At 32.1% G+C, this 25,286-nt stretch overlaps 1 protein-coding gene across 1 annotated transcript in view; it reads left to right on the top strand.

Moving 5' to 3' along the window:
• The window catches only part of LOC100914192 (thrombospondin type-1 domain-containing protein 7B), a 141,158-nt gene extending 128,952 nt beyond the window's left edge, over nucleotides 1–12,206 (top strand). The window contains exons 14-15 of the mRNA XM_031961297.1: nucleotides 3,507–3,594; nucleotides 11,019–12,206. Coding sequence (XP_031817157.1) covers nucleotides 3,507–3,594; nucleotides 11,019–11,100 — 170 coding nt within the window. The 3' untranslated portion in view covers nucleotides 11,101–12,206. The remainder of the gene's footprint in view (nucleotides 1–3,506; nucleotides 3,595–11,018) is intronic.
• Nucleotides 12,207–25,286: the final 13,080 nt, after the last annotated feature.

Consider the following 25,286-nt stretch of genomic DNA (forward strand, 5'->3'; position numbering starts at 1 on the left):
GTCCTTCACAAACTGACCCTAAATTGCTTTTCCCAATAGTATTTCATATTATTCCCCATCTTACACATTATGTATGTGTTCTCCAGGCAGACTGGCCTTCAGGCTCTTTCCTCATACTCTGTCTCCTGTTTCTTTGCCTTTATCCTGACTATCTATTCCCTACTCCTCTTTGCCACCTCTCCTAGTTTCCTTCATAGTGTATCACCTTCTACACCAGATTTTTCCTTCTCACTTCATCTTTTACTGTCTCCCCCTTCTTCAAATTACTTTGAACACATGTTTTATGCACCTTTTGACTTGTATGCCCCAGCTAGATTACAAACCCCAAGAGAGAGATAAGATCCTTTTTACCTTTTCTTTTTCTCTCTAGTACCTTAGACAGTGCTTGACATCCAGTGGGCACTTAATAAATTATTTATTTTATGTTGATTATCTGGTTAGATGTTATAAGGCTTCTGTGATCTCTTTTAGATCTTCAGTAGAATGATATAGTAATAAATAGAGACTTAAATGAGGGATTTTGAATTGCAGAAACTAAAGTTCCCATCACCATCTTTAGGTTATTTCATTGCAGAGAACTGAGGTGCAGTATTAATGGAGTGAAAGTGGAAATGAGAGTCAATATTCATCAATACTACCATTTAATCACTAATGGATGGGATTAATAGCAAAGAAACTATCCCACCCCAAAAGATCTATTATTTACTTCTTTCCCTTGTTTTGTTTCTAGGACAATGGACTATTCTGATTTTAGTTACTTATTCTTCCTTATTCAAATCAATGAAATAATCCTTCTGATGTCTTCCTATATTTTTAGTCCAGAATAACCAGGCCAATGGATTGAGTTATGTCTTGGGAAACAAGGCCAAATCATTCAAAGGTTCCAAATCATTCAAGGAATCTGGTGTAGATACAACTCATAGCTTTAGTAATTATCTCCAGATAACACAGTCAGGTCTTTATGAACCCAGATTCCTAAGAACATCACTGAAGATATGTGAAAAATTCTGCTTAATTGTGAAATAATAAATAAGGAAAGATGGATACCCAAGGATGATATCCTTGCCCCATTCAGAGCTTAAAATAGCGTGATTTCATCATTAGTGTTTCAAAGGGTTCAGAATCAAAGGTTTGTTAAAAATTTCATGACCTTGGAAAACTAGAGTTACTTTAAAGAGCCAAAAATTGCTTGAGGCCTGAAAATGCTCTGGAAAGGAACTACTGAAATAGACAAGTATAGCACAATCAGAATTGATTATGCTATTATTCAAACCAAGTGCTGCTTACTATAAATTTAATTGTTTTTCATTTCCCTTGTCTTAAAATGAGGATGATGATGTCTATCTTGTAACTCTAACTATACTCATGCAATATAATAGAATTCTGTGTGTGTGATTATGTATATATATATATATATATATATATATGCACATTAACATGCATAATGCACTTGCTTTGGAATTCTTTGATATTGTCTGATTCAATAAAATAGTGTGCACATTTGTTATGCATTAATTACATGGACATATGCTAAACTGTTTAATTGCCAGAAAGCAGTTAAGTTACTGGATCAACCTCAACTCTTTATGTTCTCTTAAAAACAGTAAAAACAATTCACATGTGTATATAGCTCTTTACAAATTTCAAAGTTTTCCCCTGTGATGATCCTCTGATTTAAGCACTGCATATATAAGGTATCTCAAAAATCTTAGTACAATTTAACCTTTACTAAGCTTTTGGGACACTCTAGATTTTTATCCCTACTTCACAAAATGAGATAATTGAGTATAAGAGAAATTTAAGGAACTTTGTCATATTTACATACTTTGTATCTATAAAAGCTATAATTAGAATCCAAGTTTCCTGACTCCAAATCAAATGTGTTCTTTCTTCTATACTGCATTTATGTCAAGGCAGGTAAAATCTAGAGTTAAATTTGAGTTGAATTTGCTTTGTGATATTTTCCTTCAGTCAACAAATTTGCTTAAACATACACAAAATGGAATACGTATGGCATTGTTTCTACATAATTGTTCAAAAAATTGGGGTAAGCAAATACTTGTTTCCATATGTCTTAGTAAGAAGTGAATTCAAAGAAATGATCAGTTATACTGGTTGGTTGGCGTCATATTGATTAAATAACCTATCGATTGAATATTTTCTGTTTCTACCTACTTTCTTCACAGATAGAAACCAATGCAGAGACATTGTATTTGTGTTAATAATGAGGTTCTTGCAGTGACAAACAACCAAAAGCAAAGTAAAACATATGATCAATTGGATGTTTTAGTTGCCTGTAAATGCAGGCTATGTTTATGTGGATCAATTTGCTCAAGGACAGACTTGTCAGAATATGAACTGGTTGTCCATAATGAATAATTACCATATTGATATTGATGTGTAAATAAAATTGTGTTTCACTTTCAAAGGTCTCTCATAAAATAGGTCAGAAAAGGCTAAAGCTGGAAGGGACCTTATTTTATAGTAAAGGAAACTGAGAGCTAGAGAGAGAACATGATTTGAGTTCATAATATTGAACTGGAGTGAGAAAGTGAGCTCAAAATAAGCTCTGGTAAGTAATAGAGTTAAAGCACAGGCCCAGATCTCCTACCAGTAGTCTTTCCACTATGTCAACACATACAGAACCCAGATTGGGATATTTTGTTTGTTACTTTGATTCTTTTATTTAATTTTTGACAAGCCTTGTGATTGTTGTGTTGCGATTTTTATCATTTGTAGGTTGTTAATGAGAAATTAGATTCATTGAGGAATTTCCTCTACCAATGTACATTAGTATTTGTCTTTAGCTTGAAACACCACAGTTAAACATCTTATCCATGGCCATATAGTCAATATCTATCAGAGTAGAATTTGAACCCAAGGCTATGAATCTAAGAACACTATGCATCACAGAATGTTTTTTTTTTTTTTTTTCACAGAAGCCTGATAATTATGTTTGTGTTTTAAGAACTCTAATTAAGAAAGAAGCCATTATTATCTCATTACTAACATTCCCTTAATTTTTAAAATTATTTTTGTCAACAATGATTTCCAGTGAGATAAAAGATGATTAAATAAAAATATTGACTGTTTTAAAGATAAAATAATCCAATGGTTCTACCATTTCATTAAAAGAGAGTATATTGCCCTCCACTATTACAATCACAACTCCCTAATGCCTGCCCATTAACTTAGCCTTTGGTATCTGATAAGTCCACGACAATTTATTTTACCTAATGTAAAAAAGAAAGAAAAAGATAATCTTATGAATTCCAAATTCTATTTTCCTCCAGAATGTTTGTGAATAACATGTACCTCTGCAGATATAGTATGAGATAGGCAAAAACTCAAATATTAATTTCAAATCCAGAATTAGCATCTGAGTTTTTCAAATATTCTATGGTTTTGGTTTCATTTTGTTTTTTTTGTTTTGTTTTGTTTTGTTTTCCACAATGACTTAGTACTTTGCATATTAGGCTGTTTCTTTTATCTTTACATTTTAACAGATGGCCGAGTTAAGGTCTGGGTTTATGGTGTTTCTGCTGGTGGTTTTCTCCTCCTGATATTCCTGATATTTACATCTTATCTTGTTTGGTAAGTATTATACTATGTGAAAACCCATATCATTTAGCTGGGGAGCATGTTATATTAGAAGAAAACAGTGTCCTGCAAGAGTTATATGAAGAGGTTTGCCCAACAGACTCTCTAGGTGAAGATTATATGTGTAATATACTATAAAGTTTAATCTGAATCATTAGTATATTCTCCATCACTCTAGTCTAAATGATCAATAAACAGTCATTAAAACCTTTATTTGTAAAATTTACCAATATATGAAGTGTAAAATATTCACACTGAAAATTTAACAATTTACTCTTTCAAATCAGTACAAGATAGCTCCAGAATATCCCTGGTTATGTGCATATAAAAGGATGTATATTCATATATTGATCATTATATTTTGATGTAACTTATTCTCTCAGAATTCTCTATATTTCATTTTATTTAAAATACTTATTCTGACAAAAGGGCCATAGACTTCAGTGGACTATTAAAGGAAACCATAATATATAAAAGGCTAAGAATCTCTGGTTTGGAATCCCACAAATAACCTTTGAAATCATGATTATAGCGGTCATTTCTATAAAATTGATCTTCTGGAAGTACATTTTTTTCCATTAGGGCTCCTACCTTAGTTAATCTAATTATGAGTCTGCCATTTTCTTGATGGTTCTCTATTTTGCAGGAAAAAAATGTGAAACAATTTTTAAAATCTCCATGCAGGGAATTACTCATTTGATATCATAAACAAGTCATTATTAGAATATCATCATGGCCTAAAAGCATTCTTTCTTGAATATCTAAATTGAACTGACCAGTCAATCTGGCCAAATAATTTGTCAACAAAGTGGAGGGTTTTTGTATTATGTTTTTTTGTTTAATGTAAATAAAAGCAGTTTGATAGAATTGAACAGTTGTGAGATGAAATCATTTAATTCACCATCTCCATCCATATTTTGAAACTTTGATCAGGTTATAAAATAACATTGGTAAAGATACTTACGCAGTTATGGATAATGATTTGCATAGAATAAGAAAACTTGGATGCCTAGTGGTCTATATTATTTGCAGTAAACATATCTTGAAAAAGTATTCCTTTGGAAGTCATTTCCATATATAGATTATCTGATACCCCATAGAGAGTGATTCTTTATTGCAATTCCTAACCCTCAGAGTGATTATAAGGAACTCAAACACTTTGTAAAGTCTTAAAGAGTTATATTAAAATGGGATTTGTTGTTATTGTTGTTATTGCTTTAGAAATCTGAGTGATTGCTACATAGATATTTTTTTTTAAAGATCAGTTTATTATACAGAATGTAATTTGGCTTACTGGCTAGCCTTGAAGCAGACAAAACTGAATGTTTTCAGGTGTGTTGAGAATATTAAAAACACTGAATATTCAATTAACTTCCTAGGCATGGTTTTCAAAGAGCACTTTTTCCTTTTTTTCTGAGATCAAAGTTTTACGTTTTTTTCCCCTGAAATTAAAATTGAGATCTTTCTATTCTTCCTTCTTTATATTCGGTACTTCTCTTATAGCAAAGCCAATGTTTCCTTAAGTTTTCTCCCCTCCCTCCCAAGTTTGCATCTCAATTCAAATCCATGCTTGGCTAATTTAGCCAGAAAGTCTGTTACTATGACAACAGAGGTGGTTAATATCGATAGCTTTGGTCAGTCAAAGTTGATAAAGGAATAGTCTATTGAAAATCCCCTGCCTTATAAAAAATCTGAAAGGAAATCTTTTCAACATAGACCATGTTTACACATATGAATGTGTTCCAAGGACCATTTCCCAGTAATAACTTTTATTTAGATCCACCAGAGAAAAAGATCTGTATAGTCTAGTCTGAAAAACCTATATTAATCCTTCCCATCTTTGCCAATGAAAAGGTTTAATTGTGCTTTGTCAACAGTATTAAAAGTGAAAGAAACTTTAGAGGTCAGCTAGAACCCATTTATTTTTTAATGGAAGAATCCGAAGCCAACGGAGAGGAAATCACTTTGACTCTAGGATCAAAAATGAGAGTTCATTCCATTCCATCATGTGATATCACTTTGACAAAAATGTGAATGTCTAAATATTCTCTCACTAAGTCTATCTATATGTGTCTGCTGAATCTTAGGTACCAAATCTGATTAGAGCTGATAGTATTAACAAAAGAACAAAAATGTAATTCAGTTTCACTCATCTTCCATTTTGCATATCACGGGTCATAAAATGTTAAAGCTGGAATGGATTTTAATATTCTTTAATACTATAGATAAAGAAACTGAGGTTCAAGATGGTAGAACTAGTAAGTGGAAGAACCTGGAGCAGAATCCAGATCTTCTCCTTTGTCTGGCATTCTTGTCAACATGTAATAAATAAAAAGATTAAACTTGAGGGAAAATTTGTCAATGTTCTAAAAATTAAATGTATTATATTATGTTATATTATTGCATTGATTATTATAGTATTAGATTAACATAATTATCTTTGATAACTGTGGTGGAAAACAAAACCAAAGCAAAATATTTACTAACTGGCAACAATTAGCCAATATTGTAGATTTAGCCACAGGACAAAGAGAGATCTATCTATTTCATTAAAAAGAGAAAAGAAAACTTTTGTTTTCTCCTAATAAAGATAAATTACTTGTGTGAATGTCATTGTCACTGGATTTAGACATTTAAAATTAGCTGATTTATTGGTGCTCTGCCAAACAAAATTCTTAGTTAAAATTTCTAAATATCTATAGAACAATGATAACTAATGTGTATGAGGTTGACCCTGAGAAATACTGTGAGAACCAGAAGTGCCTTCTGAATTCTAAAGAGAGATTAATTTATGCTCAGCCTAGCTTTTATATTAAATATTCCAATACTTCAAAAATTAATAATCTATGAATGGTATATTTGGGAACTCTCAAGGAATCAGACCATGACTGTGCCCATGACAGGTGACTGTAGATAGTATTGTCTAAAAACTGTTTAGCTTGGTTTTCTGAATATTCTTGATAATTCTTTCTATGAACTGATACATATCCAAGAAGTATTTGCCAAATAAAAAATTAATAAAGACTCAGATAAAGATCTTACTCTGCTTTATTGAAGGCAGTATATATAATTAAATCATATATAATTGGCTTCATTGTCAGAAAGCCCTGGGTTCTAATTCTCTTTTTGCCATATATTATTGGCTATGCGACCCTGGGCAAGTGATTTAATAATGCAGAGCCTTAGGCAAGTCCCTTGAGGCTAACTATAAATCATAGACAAGATGCCTATCTGCATTGATAGTTTTTTCCTAAAATGAAGCTTCCTATACCAATAAAATCAGAAATCTAGCCAAAAAATATGCTGTTGAAAAGATTTAAAGTATAGGATTCAGGAGCAGCTAGATGGCACAGTGGATAGAGCACAGGCCCTGAAATCAGGAGGATTTGAGTTCAAATTTGACCTCAGACACTTAATACTTCCTAGCTGTGTGACCCTGGGCAAGTCACTTAACCCTAAATGCCTCAGCAAATAATAAAAATAAAGTATAGGATTCATTGATAGCTTGGTCATTAACAAACGGTTTGAATTATGTTGGTTTCTCTTCCATGAAGACTTCTGCCTGATAACCCCAGCCAATCTAGCTCCCTTTCTCTCCCCCCTCCTTTCCTCCCTTTTCTCCATCTATTTCCTACTGTAAACTATTCTTATTTACACACTTCCTTAACTTGTAATTATTTTCATTAATGTATTGGCTTTAACTTACCTCAAGTATCATTTTTGTCAACTTTTTTAGTATCTCTCACAGTGTCAGCACATTCTTTGGTGTTGTTTATAAGGACAAACTAAATGGTTCTTTGCTTTTAAATAATCCTGAGGATTTTGCCAACTGAAAACTCTCACACAGCCTATATTTCATTAGCCTGCCAGGAAAGGCAAAGATGTAGAATCAGTCAAAAGCATGTTTACATAAAAGCATAAATAAAATATCTCTTGTATTAGCTATTTAAAAGGACTAGAAGGTCATTTTTATTGTATTTGTTATAAGATTGTTTAGGGGACCATGACCTAGAGAGTGTTTCATTATCTCCTGAAGCAACAAGAATTGCCAAAGAGACAAAAAAGCTAGCTAGACCTAAGGGTTTTATATGAGTGCAAGTCTTTAGATTCTGTATTGGACAAAGGCAAGTACCATTAAAAACTCAGGAGTGCTAGAAAGAAAATATGAAAAAATAGCCTGCTTAAAGGCCACTTTGTTCAAATTCAGTCCTCTGAATATCCACTCAATTTCTCTTCTTTTGGTGTTTCTGATACCAAGGTTCCTTAGGCAATAAAGATTCATGAGGCAATTTAGTGGAAAAGACCACTGGGTGATATTTTTATTAACTTAAACATAGCACATGGCAATTACCTGAGACAACTTCATCTACTCTACCCTCCCTTGTGCAACTGTGGGACTTTAGTTCCCCTAGAGTCAGATAGAGCTGATCTTTCATATAGCTACTACCTCTCCTAACCAGTAACTGCTCAAGTACAAGTCTATAGGGTGCTTTCAGGGAGAACATAAAGGAGACCTAACTTAAAAATAGGTGGCATAAACAACCTGCATGGTATAATTTTAAGGATGCCAAGAAGCCTACTTTCCCCACCAAAATGAACAATTTCATCTACAATAGCATATTCATATCTGTAATTCCATAATTCATTTTTTCTAGCTTTAAATTTGTGTTTTCCATTAACATTCTAAAACTCTTGGGAGCAGTATCACCTTGAATCTTAAAGTGAACACATTTATTAGTTCCTTTTTAAATAATAGATTTTTATAAAAGGGAGAGTGAAAAGAATGTAAGAAACTAATTACCCAAAATTTAAAGAGAAGAAATAAGGAAGAGTCTGGAGACCTCGAAAACAAATTGGATCTATTTCTTAACTATACCAATGATGGGCCACAAATCTCTTATTTTGGTCATGAAACTCTCTTTTTAGTCGTGATATCTTAATGAAGAGATACCTTTTCCCAGAGGATTTATTAAATATTCCCCACTTTAAAATCATTTTAAAATTTGCCACAAATATTCTGAGAAACACTGGCCAGGGAAATGTCTATAACCAAATCCAGATTTGTTTAGGCTCCTATGATCTTACCTTACCAAAAGCTCTCATTCCAAAATTCTCAAAGTAAAGGCTACTTCAAAAACAACATGACAAATATCTGGTGATTAAGAATTCAATACAAATTTTGAAATATTCCATTTTTCTAAAAGGAATTAGCAGAGATCTTGCTATATTTAAGGTGAAGTCTAACTTTTCGTCCAAACTATTTGGGAAATCTTTTACTATAGGATGGTATCTAGACAAAACTATCAGTCTTTTGGAAGTTTAACATCTAAAGTCACTTATTTTAAATTTTTTTTTTGTTGGTGCCACTTTCCTGTCCCTGGACTCAATTCCCACTTAAGGTATGATATTCTTAGGTTTGGCTGTTGAAGTCTTTCAAAGAAAGTCCATGAAAGATAATAGAAAAAGGGAAGGTTTCATAGGAAAAACTGAAGTGTTACTCAGGACAGGGACTTGAAATTTGACCTGGAGATATATTATGCTGCAAATAAAATAATAACTTTTTTTTTTTTTTTACTAAGAATCTGAACTGAAATCTAAGTCTGTTACTATTTATCTATATGAGACCTAGGAAATCTCTTCCTCTCTTAAGACTTCAGTTTTCTCATCTATAAAATTGGATATTGAATTAGATGCCATGTAAGGTTCTTTCCAGTTATAAATCTAGAGTCTTAAAGATGTAAACATATACACATATAGGTACACATACATGTGTGTTTACTTTCACATGTGTGTTACATGCATGTAATGTATGCATGTATTTATTTATGCATATGGAAATACAAATATACCAGTCAAAATAAAAACATCATTCTTAATTACAGGGTAATGAATAAAGTTGACCTTGGAGCCAGAAAAACCTGAATTCAAGTTTTTCTTCAACATATATTAGATGGGTGACATGAAATGTCACTTAAACTTTTAGGACCAAAATAACTCTCAAAGATATAAATTATATATAATTCAATGATCTGAAATGGTGGAGGCAGTTTCTTCATCAGAAGTTGCTTGTACTAATGAAATCTCAAATTTAGATCAACAAAAACAAAGCAAAACATAAGAATTCATCCCTCACATCATCATTTGATAATTAATCTACCAATGAAATTACAGGTTCAGATTCCAAAAAATGTATATATGTGTACTTATGACATATTTAAAATAAATTTTTATTTTGAAATATTTATGACTCTATTGAGATAACTAGAAGTGCTATGGTTAATTCTGGTTTTAGAAGCATTCTAAATAGTTTGCTGCCCATAAATAATTGTGAAAACTCATCAAGATTAGATATATTTTACATCTATTGCAGGAAATTCCTAGCAACCTGGGATAAAGAAATTGTGAAAATTATGCACCTTATGCATTTTTGTCCAGACCTCAAGATTTAAGCCTTAACTGTCACACTCACAGCTTGACATCCCCAAATAAGCGATTTGCCATTAAAAAATCTAATTTTCTGACATTTAAAAGATGTGCATTTATTTTAAAATATAATAATAAAAGATGTCCTCTTAGTTAACCCACAAGTCAGTGCTGATTTCAAACGACTGGAGTTTTTTATTTGTTTATCTTTCTGTCTGGTCTTCTAGTCAATGCCAGATTGGATGCCTGGTAACTGTGCCAATAGTAGGAAAAATAACTGGCATTTATATAGTTTCTTAAAGTTTGCAAACTGCTTTAAATCTATTATTTCATTTGAGCCCCACAACACCTCTGACTAACCCTAACTCATCTGGCTTCTTTATCTGTCAAAGGGCATAACCAAACTCATTAAACACCCTCAGTAATAGATGTCAGAATGACATATGTATCACACATTAGAGTAACTAGAAATATTCATTAGAGATGTTGCCTAAGAGGACCTTCAGAAGGAGATTTGTCAAGGCAGGGACCAATATAAGTTTACTTGAAAACATTGGCTCAAAAGTCATTGTTCCAACTGTTCCAGCTGTTTCTGATGTTAAAATACCAAATGAGGAATAAGCACTGAGGGTGGATAAAATGATAAGCATCCAAATTCCTTTTTTATCATTTTTAGATGCCCCTAGTTCTGTAAGTGATCTTTTTTAGACTGCCCAAATTCTTTCTGGAGTGAAAATATTTTTAAATTTTTTTAAAAAAAAAACCTTTTTTTTAATGAAATGTCATCTCCCCTTCTTTGTTGTTAGTCTTTGGAAGGTTAAAAAAAAAGACAATTTTTTTTTCTAGCTGAAGTCCTCAAATTTCAGCTAAAGAAATTCATTTATTGTTACTTAGAAACATAAATGAATTAATGCTTCAAGTGCAGTTTGTTATGCTGCTTGTGATATGTCGCATGCTTTCTGTTTCTGAACAAAGAATTTCTTTTCTCCTTGCAGCAAGAAGCCAAAACAGCATCAAAGCACAGCTCCCCAACAGAAGCCTCTGACCTTAGCCTACGATGGAGACTTAGACATGTAAAATGAAAAGGAATCCAAATGTAGACATCAACTGCCTTAACTGCTTTCCCTTTTGTAGTTTTCAGACTTCTCAGTTTTTTGAGGAATCTCTTGATGTGCTATACAGGGCAGAATATAAATATTGCAAACATAATTTTGCCTCTGGTTTATTTGGACACTGAGTCAAAGATCTTTAGGTCTGGTATTCTGGGTTTTTTGGGTTGTTGTTTTCCTTCTCCCTCCCCTTCTTCAAGAGACCTGAAAAATCCATCTCCTCCTGTCAGAAAATGGGAGGAAATGAACCTCATGAAATTCCCACAGACTTGAGTGAGATTAATCTTCAATGGCATGATGACAATCCTGAGGAAAGTCCGACCAAGGCGTCTACTGTCAACGACAAGTTCAATACTGCATCCTTATGCACTATATTAGTGCAGATTCTTTATTCTTCCCATACATCAACACTGAGTTTTCTAGAGTTTACATATTGGTTCAAAGACTTTCAAATTTGATCACCTATTTTGATGAACATAGAATGGGATACTCTTTCAGAAATTCTCTGAGTTTTTACATGAAAAATAACTTATTCTGTTTTGTACGGTGGATAGAATATCTGTGCTATTAAGTGGATAGAAAAGAATCAGGTTGGACATATTACTAGACCAGTTGAAAAGATGACTATTTCTGCACTGATTCTGCATTGGATGAGAGATGTAAAGATGAAGTAGGTGACTAGTTTGGTGAATGGAGTAGATTCTTTAATGATTAAAACCTGTCTTTTAACTCAAACATAGCCATGTAGATATAGCATTGGCCACACACAATTGTAATTCAGTTTAATTACAACAGACCCTGCTTTTGTAATTTCAATTTTCTTATCTGAATATTTATAAATTCTTTTTTTTGAATTTAATTCTCTGACCTCATTTAATATGCATCAAACACAAATCCTGTTTGTAGAAAGTCTTGCTTTTTTAAAGTTTAAATAATAACTGAAAAAAATACACATTAAAAAACTGTGGCAACCATTTTCCGAAGCTGTTTGTAATAGTAGATGTTGCAAGTAAGAAAGTGCCATCTTGTGGTATTGACTTGTATTTATAACAAATAAAATGCTAAAGAGACTGAGAGAGTTATTTCAGCTGTATTAAATTGTTTGATCAAGAATTTCATCTTCATTTTTCAATGTTATTTGAAATCTCAGTTCTTACAAGTAAGATTTTAAGTAACCAAGCTTTCCTCAGTTTTTTTTTTAAACATTTTAAAGCTGAAACTATTGACAACTATGGGTTGTCAATGCTCAACGATGGTACCATAGCCCTAACCGAAGATCGCTGTAAACTGTCAATAAACGGTAATTAAATTGAATTGAGTCAATTACAGCTACATGAAATGATATAATTTGGAGAGTTTTTAAAGCCTCCTTAGAATTTGTTTATGGTATTTGATCTATAAATAGGAAACAATTGGTTTATATCTATAAAGATGAAAACAATGAGATGTAAATGAGATAATAGGAAGCTTGGGGGCATGCTTGAAATATGGATTATTGGGCAAATTATTTAATTTGCACTAAAATCTCATTTAACCAAATATACCATTTAACTATGCAATTCTCAGTTATATTAATTTTATTTTTATTTTTCTTCTTTACACTTTTAAGAAATACGACATAAAAGCAAATGGCCATATGATGAACTCTTATCAAGAAACCTACTTTTAAGGACACTATGTCCTGAAATCATTCAGTTCAACTTTTTGTAACCTACTTTTTCATTTCTACTTCATATTCTTGTTCTCAAAGCCTTATAAGCATTCTCAGTAACCACATAAAGACTGAATTTTGTTCATGACACTGATTACTAAAGCAGAAAAGATAATTCAATATATTTAGAAAAATAAAATCACCATACAAGTTTTAAACCAAATGGTTTTTAGTTAATCCTACTACTCAAAATTGTGAGATCAAAAGAATTGTTCATAACCTGATCATTAAAATTAATCCAGATGTTGCTATAAAGTGAAATATTTACCTAGAGGTGAGATTCCAAAACACTCAATCCTTCAGAATAAGTCAGAAAACAAGAAATCCTCACATTAGTTCTGGGAGAAAAAAACAGAATAACTATTATAAGAAGGGGTAATAAGAGTCCATGAGTTCTATTCCATAAAGAGACTCTTTTGCAGTATCTATTTATTCTTATTTCAGATACCATTTAAAAATTGCAGTTATATAGTTTATTTCCTATAACACATTAGAAACTATATATTAGAAGACAGAGAGAGAACTAGATAAGTAAGTACAATAATGGGAATGAGAAGTGATGACTGACAGCCTGCTAGCTAACAAGTACCTTAAAAGCAAAACTTTTAAAAAGGCACAAAAATGGTTACTCTTTGGACACGAAGAAAATAGTTTGAATTCATTTACATTTTTAAGACTGAAATTCTAGGGAAAAAATGTGTTTCTATTAAACAGATATATTCTTTATAGATCAATCCATTGTTTCATTTCACCAGCATTTATTATTTTTTTTTAACTTTTTGTAAGGCACTGTATAGGTGCTGAGAAGAATAAAGTGAATAATAATGCAGAATCCTTGCCCTTTGGTAAGAACCTTACAATTTAATAAAAGATATGACCTCTTTTCAAAGTCTCCTGTGAAAATAAGTAACATTTATTTAAGGTAAATATTACCTAAAGTATACTATAGTGAATAATATGCAGAACTTGGACTCAAGAAGCAATAGGCTCAGATTCTGCTTCAAATATTTACTAAATATGTGACCATGAGTAGGTAACAACCTCTCTGAGGCAGAAGTGATTGATAAATATTGATATTTTAAATAGTGTTGTTTCAGGACTCTAAACTTTTTCATACAATAATAATTATTATATAATTCGTTATTGAATTATGAATTATATAAATTAATATTATAATTATATATGTGATATATAATTATAGTTATATAATAATAAAATATAAATTAATAAATTATACAATTTATTATTATTATTACTAGTATTATATAGCACCTACTTCATCTAGTTCTGTATCTTGGAATTTTTGTTCTCCACAATGTTCTAAATAGAGTATTGATGGGTTTTTTGATCAAGAATTTCCTTCCTAATGATTCAGAAATCATTCTCTTAATCATATATTTAAGAATTTTACAAGGAATCAAAGTTAGGCTTATTGGCCTGCATATGCTTAATTTGTAAGCATATGCAGGCCTTAATTTATAAGCATATGCAGGTCTTTTCCTGCTTTTTTGAAAAAAAGACTATTGATACTTTTCCAGTCCTTTAGAAGACTTCCCATATTCCTGCTTTTTCAGAGACCATTCATAGTTACTCAGAAATCTTCATCTATCAATTCTTTCAATACCTTGCATTACAATTAATCTTTTTCTAGTGCCTTGAGTTAAAGAGTAGCAAGGTGGGTGCTTTCTTATGCTATTCCTATTTATCTCAGATTTTATCTCCCTAATATCCATTTTCTTCAATATATTACAGTCCAAAGATGATTCTCCTTATCACAAAAAAAAAAAAAAAAAAAAAAAAAAACAACCAATAGCAAAGTCAGAAAGAACTTAGTGGGTCTGCTTTATAACTTCTAGCTTTTATGGTTTTTTCTGTCCCTTCTTTGATCATCATATTTTTCCTAAAATAGCTTTACCAACAAAAATAACAAACCTTTTTTTCCCTTTAATATTTCTCACCAATCTTTTTTCATTCTGAGGTTAGGGATTCTGATGTTATTTTTACTTCTTAAAAAAATACCCTAAAAAGTCATTTTCCTATATGTTATCCCTTTATTGAACCCTCCTTTATAATTTAAAAAAATGAGTCAAGCAAAACTGAATAACAGAGCAATGGTATCTGACCACTTTATAACATTGCATCTTCACCGTTTTCCAAATTGAATTTGAGAAGAGGAATATATTTTAAATCATTACCCCTTCCCATACAACCGAGATTTCTCATTGTCATCAATATAGGCTATTATATGTCTTATTAATCTTGTCTTCATCTGACTCTTCTGTATATGTAATTTTAAAACCTAATACCATCACTGAGATTCCCAAGCATCTGTATTGTTCTTTATAGTAAATCCCCACTTTTCCTTCCTATTAGAATGATTTCTCTTTGAGACTTTAGAATTTCATTAAGTGCTTCTAATCATTCCTGGACTGACTGCCACTATAGTACATTGGATCCTATTGATACTTTCCTCAAATGCTTTGAAGTCTATTTATTAAAAGTCCATCATGTATATCAGAGTACTCTCAGATTTTTTTCTTTCTATATCATAGATTTTATAATGGAGTGCTCACTTTCCCCCAACTTTCCCATTATCCATATACTAGAATCACTGTCTTTTTGTTGATGAAAATCATACCGAGACTATCTCCCTTTATTACTTCAGTTACTACTGGAATGATTAAATTATTATTAAGGTAAGCCAATAAATCTTAAGAAAGAAAATAAAGAATTCTAGAAGAAATGAATACTCCTATAATAACAATATCATGCCCCAGATGAATGATCTGTTTCCTGAACTTTCGTTCTATTACCTCTAAGTCAATGGTAGAATACTGATGGCCTCGCTTGGCTATTCTTCCTTTTTTTTTTTAAATCCACATGCCCTTCATCATATTTACTTTTCTAGTTTTATCTCACAGTTATTAATATATATTGCTTATCTATTTCCCCTTTCCCATCCTCATTGTTAGCTTTGAAATCTATTACAAATAACAGGATAGAAACCCTACTTACTGATTACATATATCACCAATTCAGGAAAGGATAATGATTGCCCAATCAGGAAAAGTTCCTCATTCAGCTTAAAAGGAGGTTGTTTCCTTCATAAGTAAATCCAATGATAAGACTTATGAAAATGGACCTGGGAGGGAGTAAGTTCTAAAACAGGGCTTCAACCTGGGGTCCATGAACCCAACTGGACAGGAAAAAAAATACATTTTTATTTTAATATCATTTATTTCTTCTTCAAATTTATGTGTTTTATTTTATTCATTTTAAAACATTATTTTGAAGAGTCTATAAGTTTTACACGATAGCCAGTTTCCTACACACACACACACACACACACACACACACACACAAGATTAGAGCCTGTAATCCAAATAGAGGTATAATTATCTATAAAATCTGGGTTTTGCTACAACTTTCTTGTACTTAAGATGGCATTTGGTAAAAAAAAAAAAAAAAAAAAAAGGCTGGGGTAGACAGTGAGAAAGGTAGTGATAAAAGGTCCATAATAACTTATTTCTCTAAATTGACAAGTGATAGAATGATAGAGAAAGAGAGAAGTAGCAAAAGAGATTGAATGGCTCACTGAGAGGTGGTGGGACTTGGACAAATTCTAATGACACAAAAATATATATTTCAATAAAGATTAGTTTAAAAAAATAAAATTTAAAAGTTGTAAATGAATTAAAAATGAATTCATTTTAAAAATGAAGATAATAAGAGGAACAAAAAATGGGGAAGAGAGAATGGTTCCTGGTTCCTGAGTGGCAATCATGATACATAGCACAAGAATAATGTGACGTAGAAACCCATGACAACCATCCTTGATTTTTTTCAGCTTAATTGAATTATTTTTTATATTCCCATTAAAAAAATTAGAACTTAGAAAACTGAATACAGAAATATAATTAAAAACTTGCCAATGAAGAATAATAAAACCAGAGAAATATATTGTTCTCATGTATGAAAGTTGAATTAGTCAATAACAATGAGCACTGAAGTTCATTATAGAGCATACAGTTTTGTAATTAAGGTGGCATTTGATGGCAAAAAGGGAATTAGTGATATAAGACGCATAATAACTTCATAATTATTATTATAATATAATACTAATAGTTATTATGGTAGAATATAATATATTGTATATAAAATAATAACATAATAACTGTGCTTGCTGTTTGAGATAAAAGACAAAAATAAAAAGGGATTTCCCTCAAGAATTTGTATTCTATTGGAAGAATTGATTTTCTAATGGTTCTTTCCAATTCTTAAATTTTCTTATTTTTAAAAACACGGAAAAGATTATCTAGGGAAATAGCCATTCATATATTTCAACAAATTTGTGAAGGAATTTATTGTCTACTTCCTCAAATAAAGGCCATTGGTTAATACATAGACTGCTTTTACCAAAAAAAAAAAAAAAAAAAAAAAAAGCATTGACATTTTTATCAACCCACCATTTATTTAAGAATAAATAAATAAAGGTATAAAATGGAATCTGGCAATTTCTTAAAGCAAACTAGAATAATATGATCCAAGTGTGTTGGTTTCTTATAATCAAATTTAATATGAATATAAAATTAAGAAAAAATAGAGGAATGGGAATGCATATTAAAATATGTGAGCCTTTGTCAAGAACCACATTACAGTCTACTATTGACAGGTCCTACTTGACCCCTTCTTTCAGGAGTATGAGTAGGGTCAGGGTGAAGAGAATGTAAATTAAAATAGCTAGAATAAATCATATGTGCTTCCTTGGATGCTAAAACTATCCTCTGTTTGTCTATCCTATCCATGCTTGATATATTAAAAGGTAATTTGTGTCTTTCTGCTTTAGACTGGGACTTTTGTAAAAGTTTTCATTCAACTTGGTCATTACATAAGTATAAAATCACCCAGCCCCTAATACTCTTGAGCCATTTCGAGTCTGTCTATGCTTAGAAGCAGTCAATATCCAGGGTCACAATTACATTTACAGCTTCACTTTCCAGAGAAGGGAAGCAATGGTCAAATGGAAATATATTTCTTGATATATAAGTAGTTTGTACTCAGTAAACATTTTAGGCTTTTAATCTTAAGATCTAGAACAAGGCCCACACGTGGTCCACTTCTGTTTGAATCCACTGAGTAGTGACAGAGATGTCAAGGATTCAATGACTTCAGTTATGAGGTTACATAATTCTGTTGTACAATTTAAAGAGTCTGTCTTGTATTTTTGTCCTAAAAAGGGCTAAATGAACTGTGGAAATTTCTACAGAAAAAAGCCAATATTTTCCTACAAATTTAGTTTTTAAACTGCACAAATATAAGAAGGATTATTCAAGTAACAACTAAAAACCTAAGTGACAGAACACAAAGATGTTTCAGGCATGAAAAAATGTTAAAGGAAGGTATTAACAACTATTTTGAGACTCTAATAATTCAAATGTCTTCACCTATTTGAGTGGACTATGTAGCATAATACTGTATATTTAAATGTTGGAAAATAATTATCAAATAGATTTATTCTTATTTAAGTTGATATTAAGCTGCTTTTCCTGACAGAAAATTCAGCTTTTAAAAAATTCCTCTCTTAGAAATCAAAGAATCACAGATTAAAGGGTGGAAAAGTCTTTAGAGCTCACCTTGTTAGACCCCTTCATTTTATCAAGAGGAATTTGGACTAGGAATTGAACTATGAGATTAAAAGAAATTTCATGACTTCCCCAAGATCACCCAAGTAGTAAATGGCAAACACAAGATTTGAACCTAAGCCGTATGACTATAAATATAAAAAATGTGGTCTACTGCACCACACTTTCTCTCATAGAGTAACCCACGTTACTACAAAGAAGAGAATTTTGTTTGTTTGTATAATTGCATGAGATGCATCCAACTCTTGAAAAAGATGTACCAAGTTATTTTAGCTAAAAAAAGGAAGATAGGACACAACTCTATTTTATGCCATTTAAAACTGGAAATTCATCTGCCATAAAATCTTTTCTGCCTACTCTCATCTTAGCAGTAGTATTATGATGTGGGCTTTAAAGAAGCATTAAAAGCTTGAAATAGTTGATTTGGTTGGACAGATACCATTAAGAAGGCTATTGATGTTTTATTTATTTATTTGTTTTTGCCTCTATGCAAGAGAAGTTTGATGTAAATTATAAAGCTGTTGTGTAACAGAAAACTGTGAGAGGAGAGAGAGCATAGTAATAATTTAAAATTATGAAAATAGCTCATGATAATATTAAAAAGTAAGGAAAAAGGTCAAAGCTACATTTTCAGGCCTTTAATTCAACTAGGATAAAAGATATTCATGATGATTATAGTGGAATAAGTAGATTGGTAAAATTGGAAAATTTCTAGTGCTATGGTGACTGTTCAGGATAGGGCTGCCAACTACCTAAATATTATAATAGAAATTTTCTTTAGAAAAAAAGAACATTACAAGGAGGCCAAAACAGGTGAATGTTCTCTTTAAGAACAATATCATAAAGAAAAAAAATTTGAAAGATTTTGGAAGTCTAATCAAAGCAATGGATCCCTATGTCTGTAGAAAGCTAATTATGAAGGATATTTCATCAGACAGAGAACTCCTTGAGATGTGAATTCTCTTTTGACTTTCTACAATTAGTGCTTTACCTCAGTGCCTGACATAGTAGGAGTACAATAAATGCTTATTCACTGACTCATCTAACAAAAAGGTGAGGGATACAAGTTTGCAGAAATATACATCTTTGAACAAAGTCTCTTTTGTTTAAATATGTATACATTTTTTTTTTTTTTTTTTTTTTTTTTTTTTTTTTGCTGAGGCAATTGCGATAAAGTCACTTACCCAGGATCACACAGACAGAAAGTATTAAGTGTCTGAGGTCTGATTTGAACTCAGGTCTTCCTGACTTCAGAGCTGGTGCTCCGTCCACTACACCAACTAGCTCTCCCTGCTTGACTATTTTTATTTGTTTATTTCTTTTTTCCTCTCTCATTTATTTGAAGTTTGAAAGTAGCAACAATGATTTTCAAAAAGAGAAAGACATTAAATTTTTTCTGAAGTTCACAAAAGAGAAATTCAAAAGGAAGCACAGACACGCAAGATTGGCTTGAAAATAATTCACAGACCTTGTGTATTTTAAAAAAGTATAAAATTAAGATGTGCAATTTCCTATATAATCTTCCTTTAATGTTTGGAAATGCTCTGCTTCTAATAATTACTTTTAGAATGAAATTAAGATTAAAAAACAATTAATTAAATAACTCTCTAGTCCACCAAATAGAGTGAAATGTATACAGCATATTTATTATGCTTGGTCAAAAATGTTTACTTTTTTCTCTAAAAAAATTTATTTTGTTTTTTAAAAATTCTAAATATAATTTTGGTCCTATAACATGATTTTATGTCCAATATTTCATTGTTTTTATTTAGAATCATAAATTTAGAGCTGGGAAGGAATTTTGAGGTTATTTATCAACCATACATCATTTGACTGATGAGATGCAACCAGATTGTCATATTGATGAGGAGAGCCCCAAAACTCTCTAAAACTCCTTAAAGGATAGATTCTCCTTGAATCCTGGTCTCTGCAAAAGATCCTGAGAGACCAGCACCACCTGAGTTGATAACGCTCACTACTGATTAAGCTTCCTATTGAATTAAAGAGACTCATTTAATTCTTTTCAAATTCAGCTCAAGCTGAAACTCAGATTGTAGATAAAAAGAGACAACTTGGGGCTCAGTCCTTGCAGAGGAGCTAAAATGCCAAAGAAACTCTCTTTCTTCCTGGCATAGCAAGCCTCTGCCTGCTGGGATGATATGCTCTTCCGGAGCTATCCTCTCTTTATCTCTCTCACCTATTTCCCTAACAAGACTTTATGTCACTCTGTTGGGAATTCTCTACTAGAAACTTTACTTCTCTGCCAGGACTCCTCCACTACTTTTCTCCCCTGTTGAGACTTTGCCACTAAGGAATTCACTTTCTATTCATGCATAGCAAAATCTGACTTCCCAATGCCAATAATAAACCTTTTTCACCAATCTAGGTTTTCAGGTTTGTAAATTCCTTTACAAAGGACCTCTGTGCTACCAAAATGGGGTTCCCAAAGCTCCCTACCCATGCCTCGAATCCCAAGGGGGTACAGGGGAGCCTAACCTCTCCATTGGTTCCCTGAACCCCAAACCTGCCACTAGACCGTATCATTTAACTCCCTGACCAGCAGGAACCCTAATCTCATCATTTGGTTTCTTGACCACCTTAAATCTAGACCTCATCAATATAACAAAGAGATAATATTCTAAGCTAGGCATTCCATCTAGTTCTGCTTTTTTTAATTCTCTATAGAACCACAATGCCAGCAACAAATAAAGGTCCTGGCATCATAGATTTGGGGCTATAAAAGATGTGGAGGCCTTCGAGTATGCTTGCTTCCTTAATGGATTAAAAACCAAAACCAAGAGTAGAGAATTGTTCTCTGACTCCATATTCAATCCCCTTTCCATATGGCATGTTCCTTGTGTCACAAAACATTCACCTTTTTAATATAAGCATTTTCCTGATGATTTTGTAAGGTTGTGAATCATGAAGGACCATTATATGCAAAGAATAGAGATTCTTTTGCAAATGACCCCAAAGTGCAATGGAAAGTTGCAAAGTGGATATAAGCAGGCCAAAGCATATTATCAGAAGGTTGATAACATATGGAAAAGCTGAGCATTGTGCTAGAACCCACTGAATTTTTAATGACTTAGGAAAATGCCTCAAGCATTTTCCGGTGTCTTCTCTATAAAGAATTTATGGAAAAACATGAACAAGAATAACACAGGGTGAGAAAAGCTAAGTGGCTTGATTGATATCTGCACCAAGGTAGAAAAGATTATGAATCCATAGAAGTAAATGTTCTTATATTGGCCAAGATACAACTCTCTTAGAGGTTACTTTCCAATTCAATTCAAATGTATTGAATTATTAAGCACCTACTGTATGCAAAGCAGTGAAGATCCCAAAGAGCAAAAAAAAAAAAAGAAAAAAGAATAAGAAAATCTTGGGTCTTTCACTTTATACTGAGAGATATATTGTGTATACAGATAAGAAAATATAAAATGTTTACAAGGCATTGGAAAGAAATGGTGGCTAGTGACTAGAGAGTAGGCATCAGAATCATACCTTGTTATATACCCCTCCACTCAAAAATTTGAAAATAAAAATAACCCACAGAGTAATATAAATCATTTTTTAGGGGAGAGGACATAAATATGCATTTTAACCATATGAGACAACCTATCCAAAAATCATAGGTACAGGAGATTTAGTATTAGATATATGAAAATAGTAACAGAGAGAAAAAGATCTTTCTTATATGAGTAGAATGTTTCACTAAAAATGTTGAATTTTCCATGTAAAAATCATGGAAGCCTACTGCAGAGGCATATAAGATGTCAGTCTGGATTTCCTACTGATTTTCTCCCCTGGAATTTTATAAACACACAAAAAATTATATGTCAATTAATATTTACATTTTTTAAAAAGTGTAATTGATTTTTCTTCTGACACTGGACCTTATCTATCTGAGATATATACCTTCCAATTTGATTCAACATCATAACAAGTTGTTCCAATTTATAATCTACATTAAAAAATAATCTTAAATACACATGACCAGTAATGGAGAAATAGCAGGTCACCATTATTCATATGGGGGGAGGGGAGGATTAAAATACTTCAATAAATCCATGGGGACAGTAAGAAAAATGTCAAATTTATGCATCTCTCCAAACAACTTAAAGTAAGACTTTTTATTGCCAATAATTCTTTAAAATTTTAGGAAGGGTATGCAGAGTCTTGATCCACAGTATGGGATTTATTTGAACCAAATTCAAATGCAGAATTGATTTTCCTTTCTGGTGGTTTTCTGAAACATATATTATCACTTTGTTTAGTTAAAATTACTTATGACACTTGAGTTTCTGAAATACTAATATACTGGTACCAAGCTTCAGAGGCTATTGAATTTTTTCTCTGATATTAAAAATGTCAAATCAAAACAACAACAATAATAAAAACATACTTTTCATGTAAGAAACTAAAATGAACAATTAAAAAAAAGCATTCACGTTAATTAAGGCACACTGCCTTCAAGGGGCTACACTAAGAAGCAAAGAAGAATGAGTTGTATGGTATTCTTATAAGTAGATCCTTCACTTGAATAACACATTCAAGGGAACAGGGAGGTGGGTGGAATGATTGGAACCTGGTAATAACCTCTGCTAATTACAGCCAAGAGGAGAAAAAACAATGGTGACATTTCCATGTTTAGGTGCTGTTATTGTTAAATTGAAATAATAATGTAGTTCCTGCCAAACACCATGTCATGCTTACTGGCAACAGAGCTCCCTGAGCAGTTCACCCTGTGGCAAGGTCATTCCCGAAGGTGACAATATAGCAGTCGATGTTCCTCTGGAGTTTCTGGAGCCAAGAAATGTCACCCCCATGGAGTACCACAATACACATTGCCAAAAGGTGATGCAAAACAAGGAGGGAAAGCCACAATAGAAAGATTTAGGATAGTATCAGACTCCAAACTAGACTTAAAGATCTACATAAAGAGCAAAGCATATCAATCTTAAGATCATAATGCCACAATTAATAAGAACTCTAGAAGTTATTTAATTTTTCTCTCCTTATTTTACCTCTGAGGAAACTAAGGATGTTAGATTAAAATTTAAGGAGTAAGACTTGCCTAGTCTCTTATAGATAGTAAGAATCAGATGTATGCTTTGAACTCTGGTCCTCAGATTCACACTCAGAACTTTTAACCATTTCTTTTTTCTTCCGTTCATGTGAGATGTATTTGGCTATTACACATGAATGGCATTGAGCATCATCTGTCTTGCTGTTGTATGCTCTTGATAACTGGACAGAAATCTTGTCCTAGAGATTCATGCTGTAGGACTAAGTTGTCTTGACTGGTAAGTGAACAATGCAAAGCCACATAGTCCACAATCTAAATGGTCCCAGGGTGTAATGCCAGAGAAACTGAGGCAAAATAGAGATTAGACTTTTTAATATTTTATTTGGATTTCTGAGAGAGAGAAATTTTCTGGGACCAAAGAATCTATTTTGGTCCCAGGGCTGAATTAGACTTTCATCTCAAAGAATCCACACAATGAATGTGAGATTCCATTGAAATATATGTTTCCGTAGGTCAGGGTAGCCAAGGGAGTAGTAAGTTTATTTATTTTTAATGCGCATTGCTTTATGAATCATGTTAGGAGAGAAAAATAAGAACAAAAGGGAAAGACTATGGGAGAGATTAAAAAAACAGAAAAAAGAAGGGAACATAGCATGTGTTGGTTTTCATTCAATCTCCTTAGATATTTTTCTGTATGCAAATGGTATTTTCTGTTCAAAGTCTATCAGGATTGCTTTGAATCATTGAACCATGGAGAAGAACCAAGTCTTTCATAGTTGATCATCACACAAATTTTGTTATTTTTGTGTATGATATATTCTTGGTTCCACTTGTTTCACCCAGCATCAGTTCATATAAATCTTTCCAGGCCTTTTTATAATCATCTTGTTTATCATTTTTTATAGAACAATAATATTCCATTACTTTTATGTACCACAGCTTGTTCAGTCATTTTCCAATTGATAGGCATCAACTCCTTTTTCAATTCTTCACTACCACAAAAAAAGCTGCTCTAAACATTTTTGCACATGTGAGTCCTTTTCCTTCCTTTATGATTTCCTTGGGATATAGACCCAGCAATAGCACAGCTGGGTCAAAGAGTATGCAAAGTTTTATAGCCTTTGGGCATAGTTCCAGATTGTTCTCCAGAATGGTTGGATTGTTTCACAACTCCACCAATAATGCAGTAGTGTCCCAGTTTCCCACATCCCCTCCAACATTTGTCATTATCGTTTTCTGTCATCTTATTCAATCTGAGAGGTGTGAGGTGAAACCCTAGAATTTTAATTTGCATTTCTCTAATCAATAGTGATTTAGAGAATTTTTTCATATAACTATAAATGGCTTTAATTTCATCATCTGAAAATTGTTCTTATTCCTTGACCATTTATCAATTGGGGAATGACTTGTATTCTTATAAATTTGACACAGTTCTTTATACATTTTAGAAATGAGATCTTTATCAGAAATTCTGGCTGTAAATATTTTTCTCAGCTTTGTACTTCCCTTTTAATCTTGTTTCTGTTGGTTTTGTTTGTACAAAACATTTTTAATTTAATATAATTTTAAAATGTCATTTTACCTTTCATCATGTTCTCTAGTTCTTCTTTCATCATAAATCCCTCTCTTCTCCAAAGATCTGATAGGTAAATTATCCCTTGTTCTCCTAATTTGTTTATGGTTTCATCCTTTATTCCCAAATCATGTATCCATTTTGATCTTATTTTGGTATGAGATATGAGACGTAGGTCTATACTGAGTTTCTGATA

This window comes from Sarcophilus harrisii, chromosome 3 (genome assembly GCF_902635505.1).
Source record: "Sarcophilus harrisii chromosome 3, mSarHar1.11, whole genome shotgun sequence".
Classification (NCBI taxonomy): domain Eukaryota; kingdom Metazoa; phylum Chordata; class Mammalia; order Dasyuromorphia; family Dasyuridae; genus Sarcophilus; species Sarcophilus harrisii.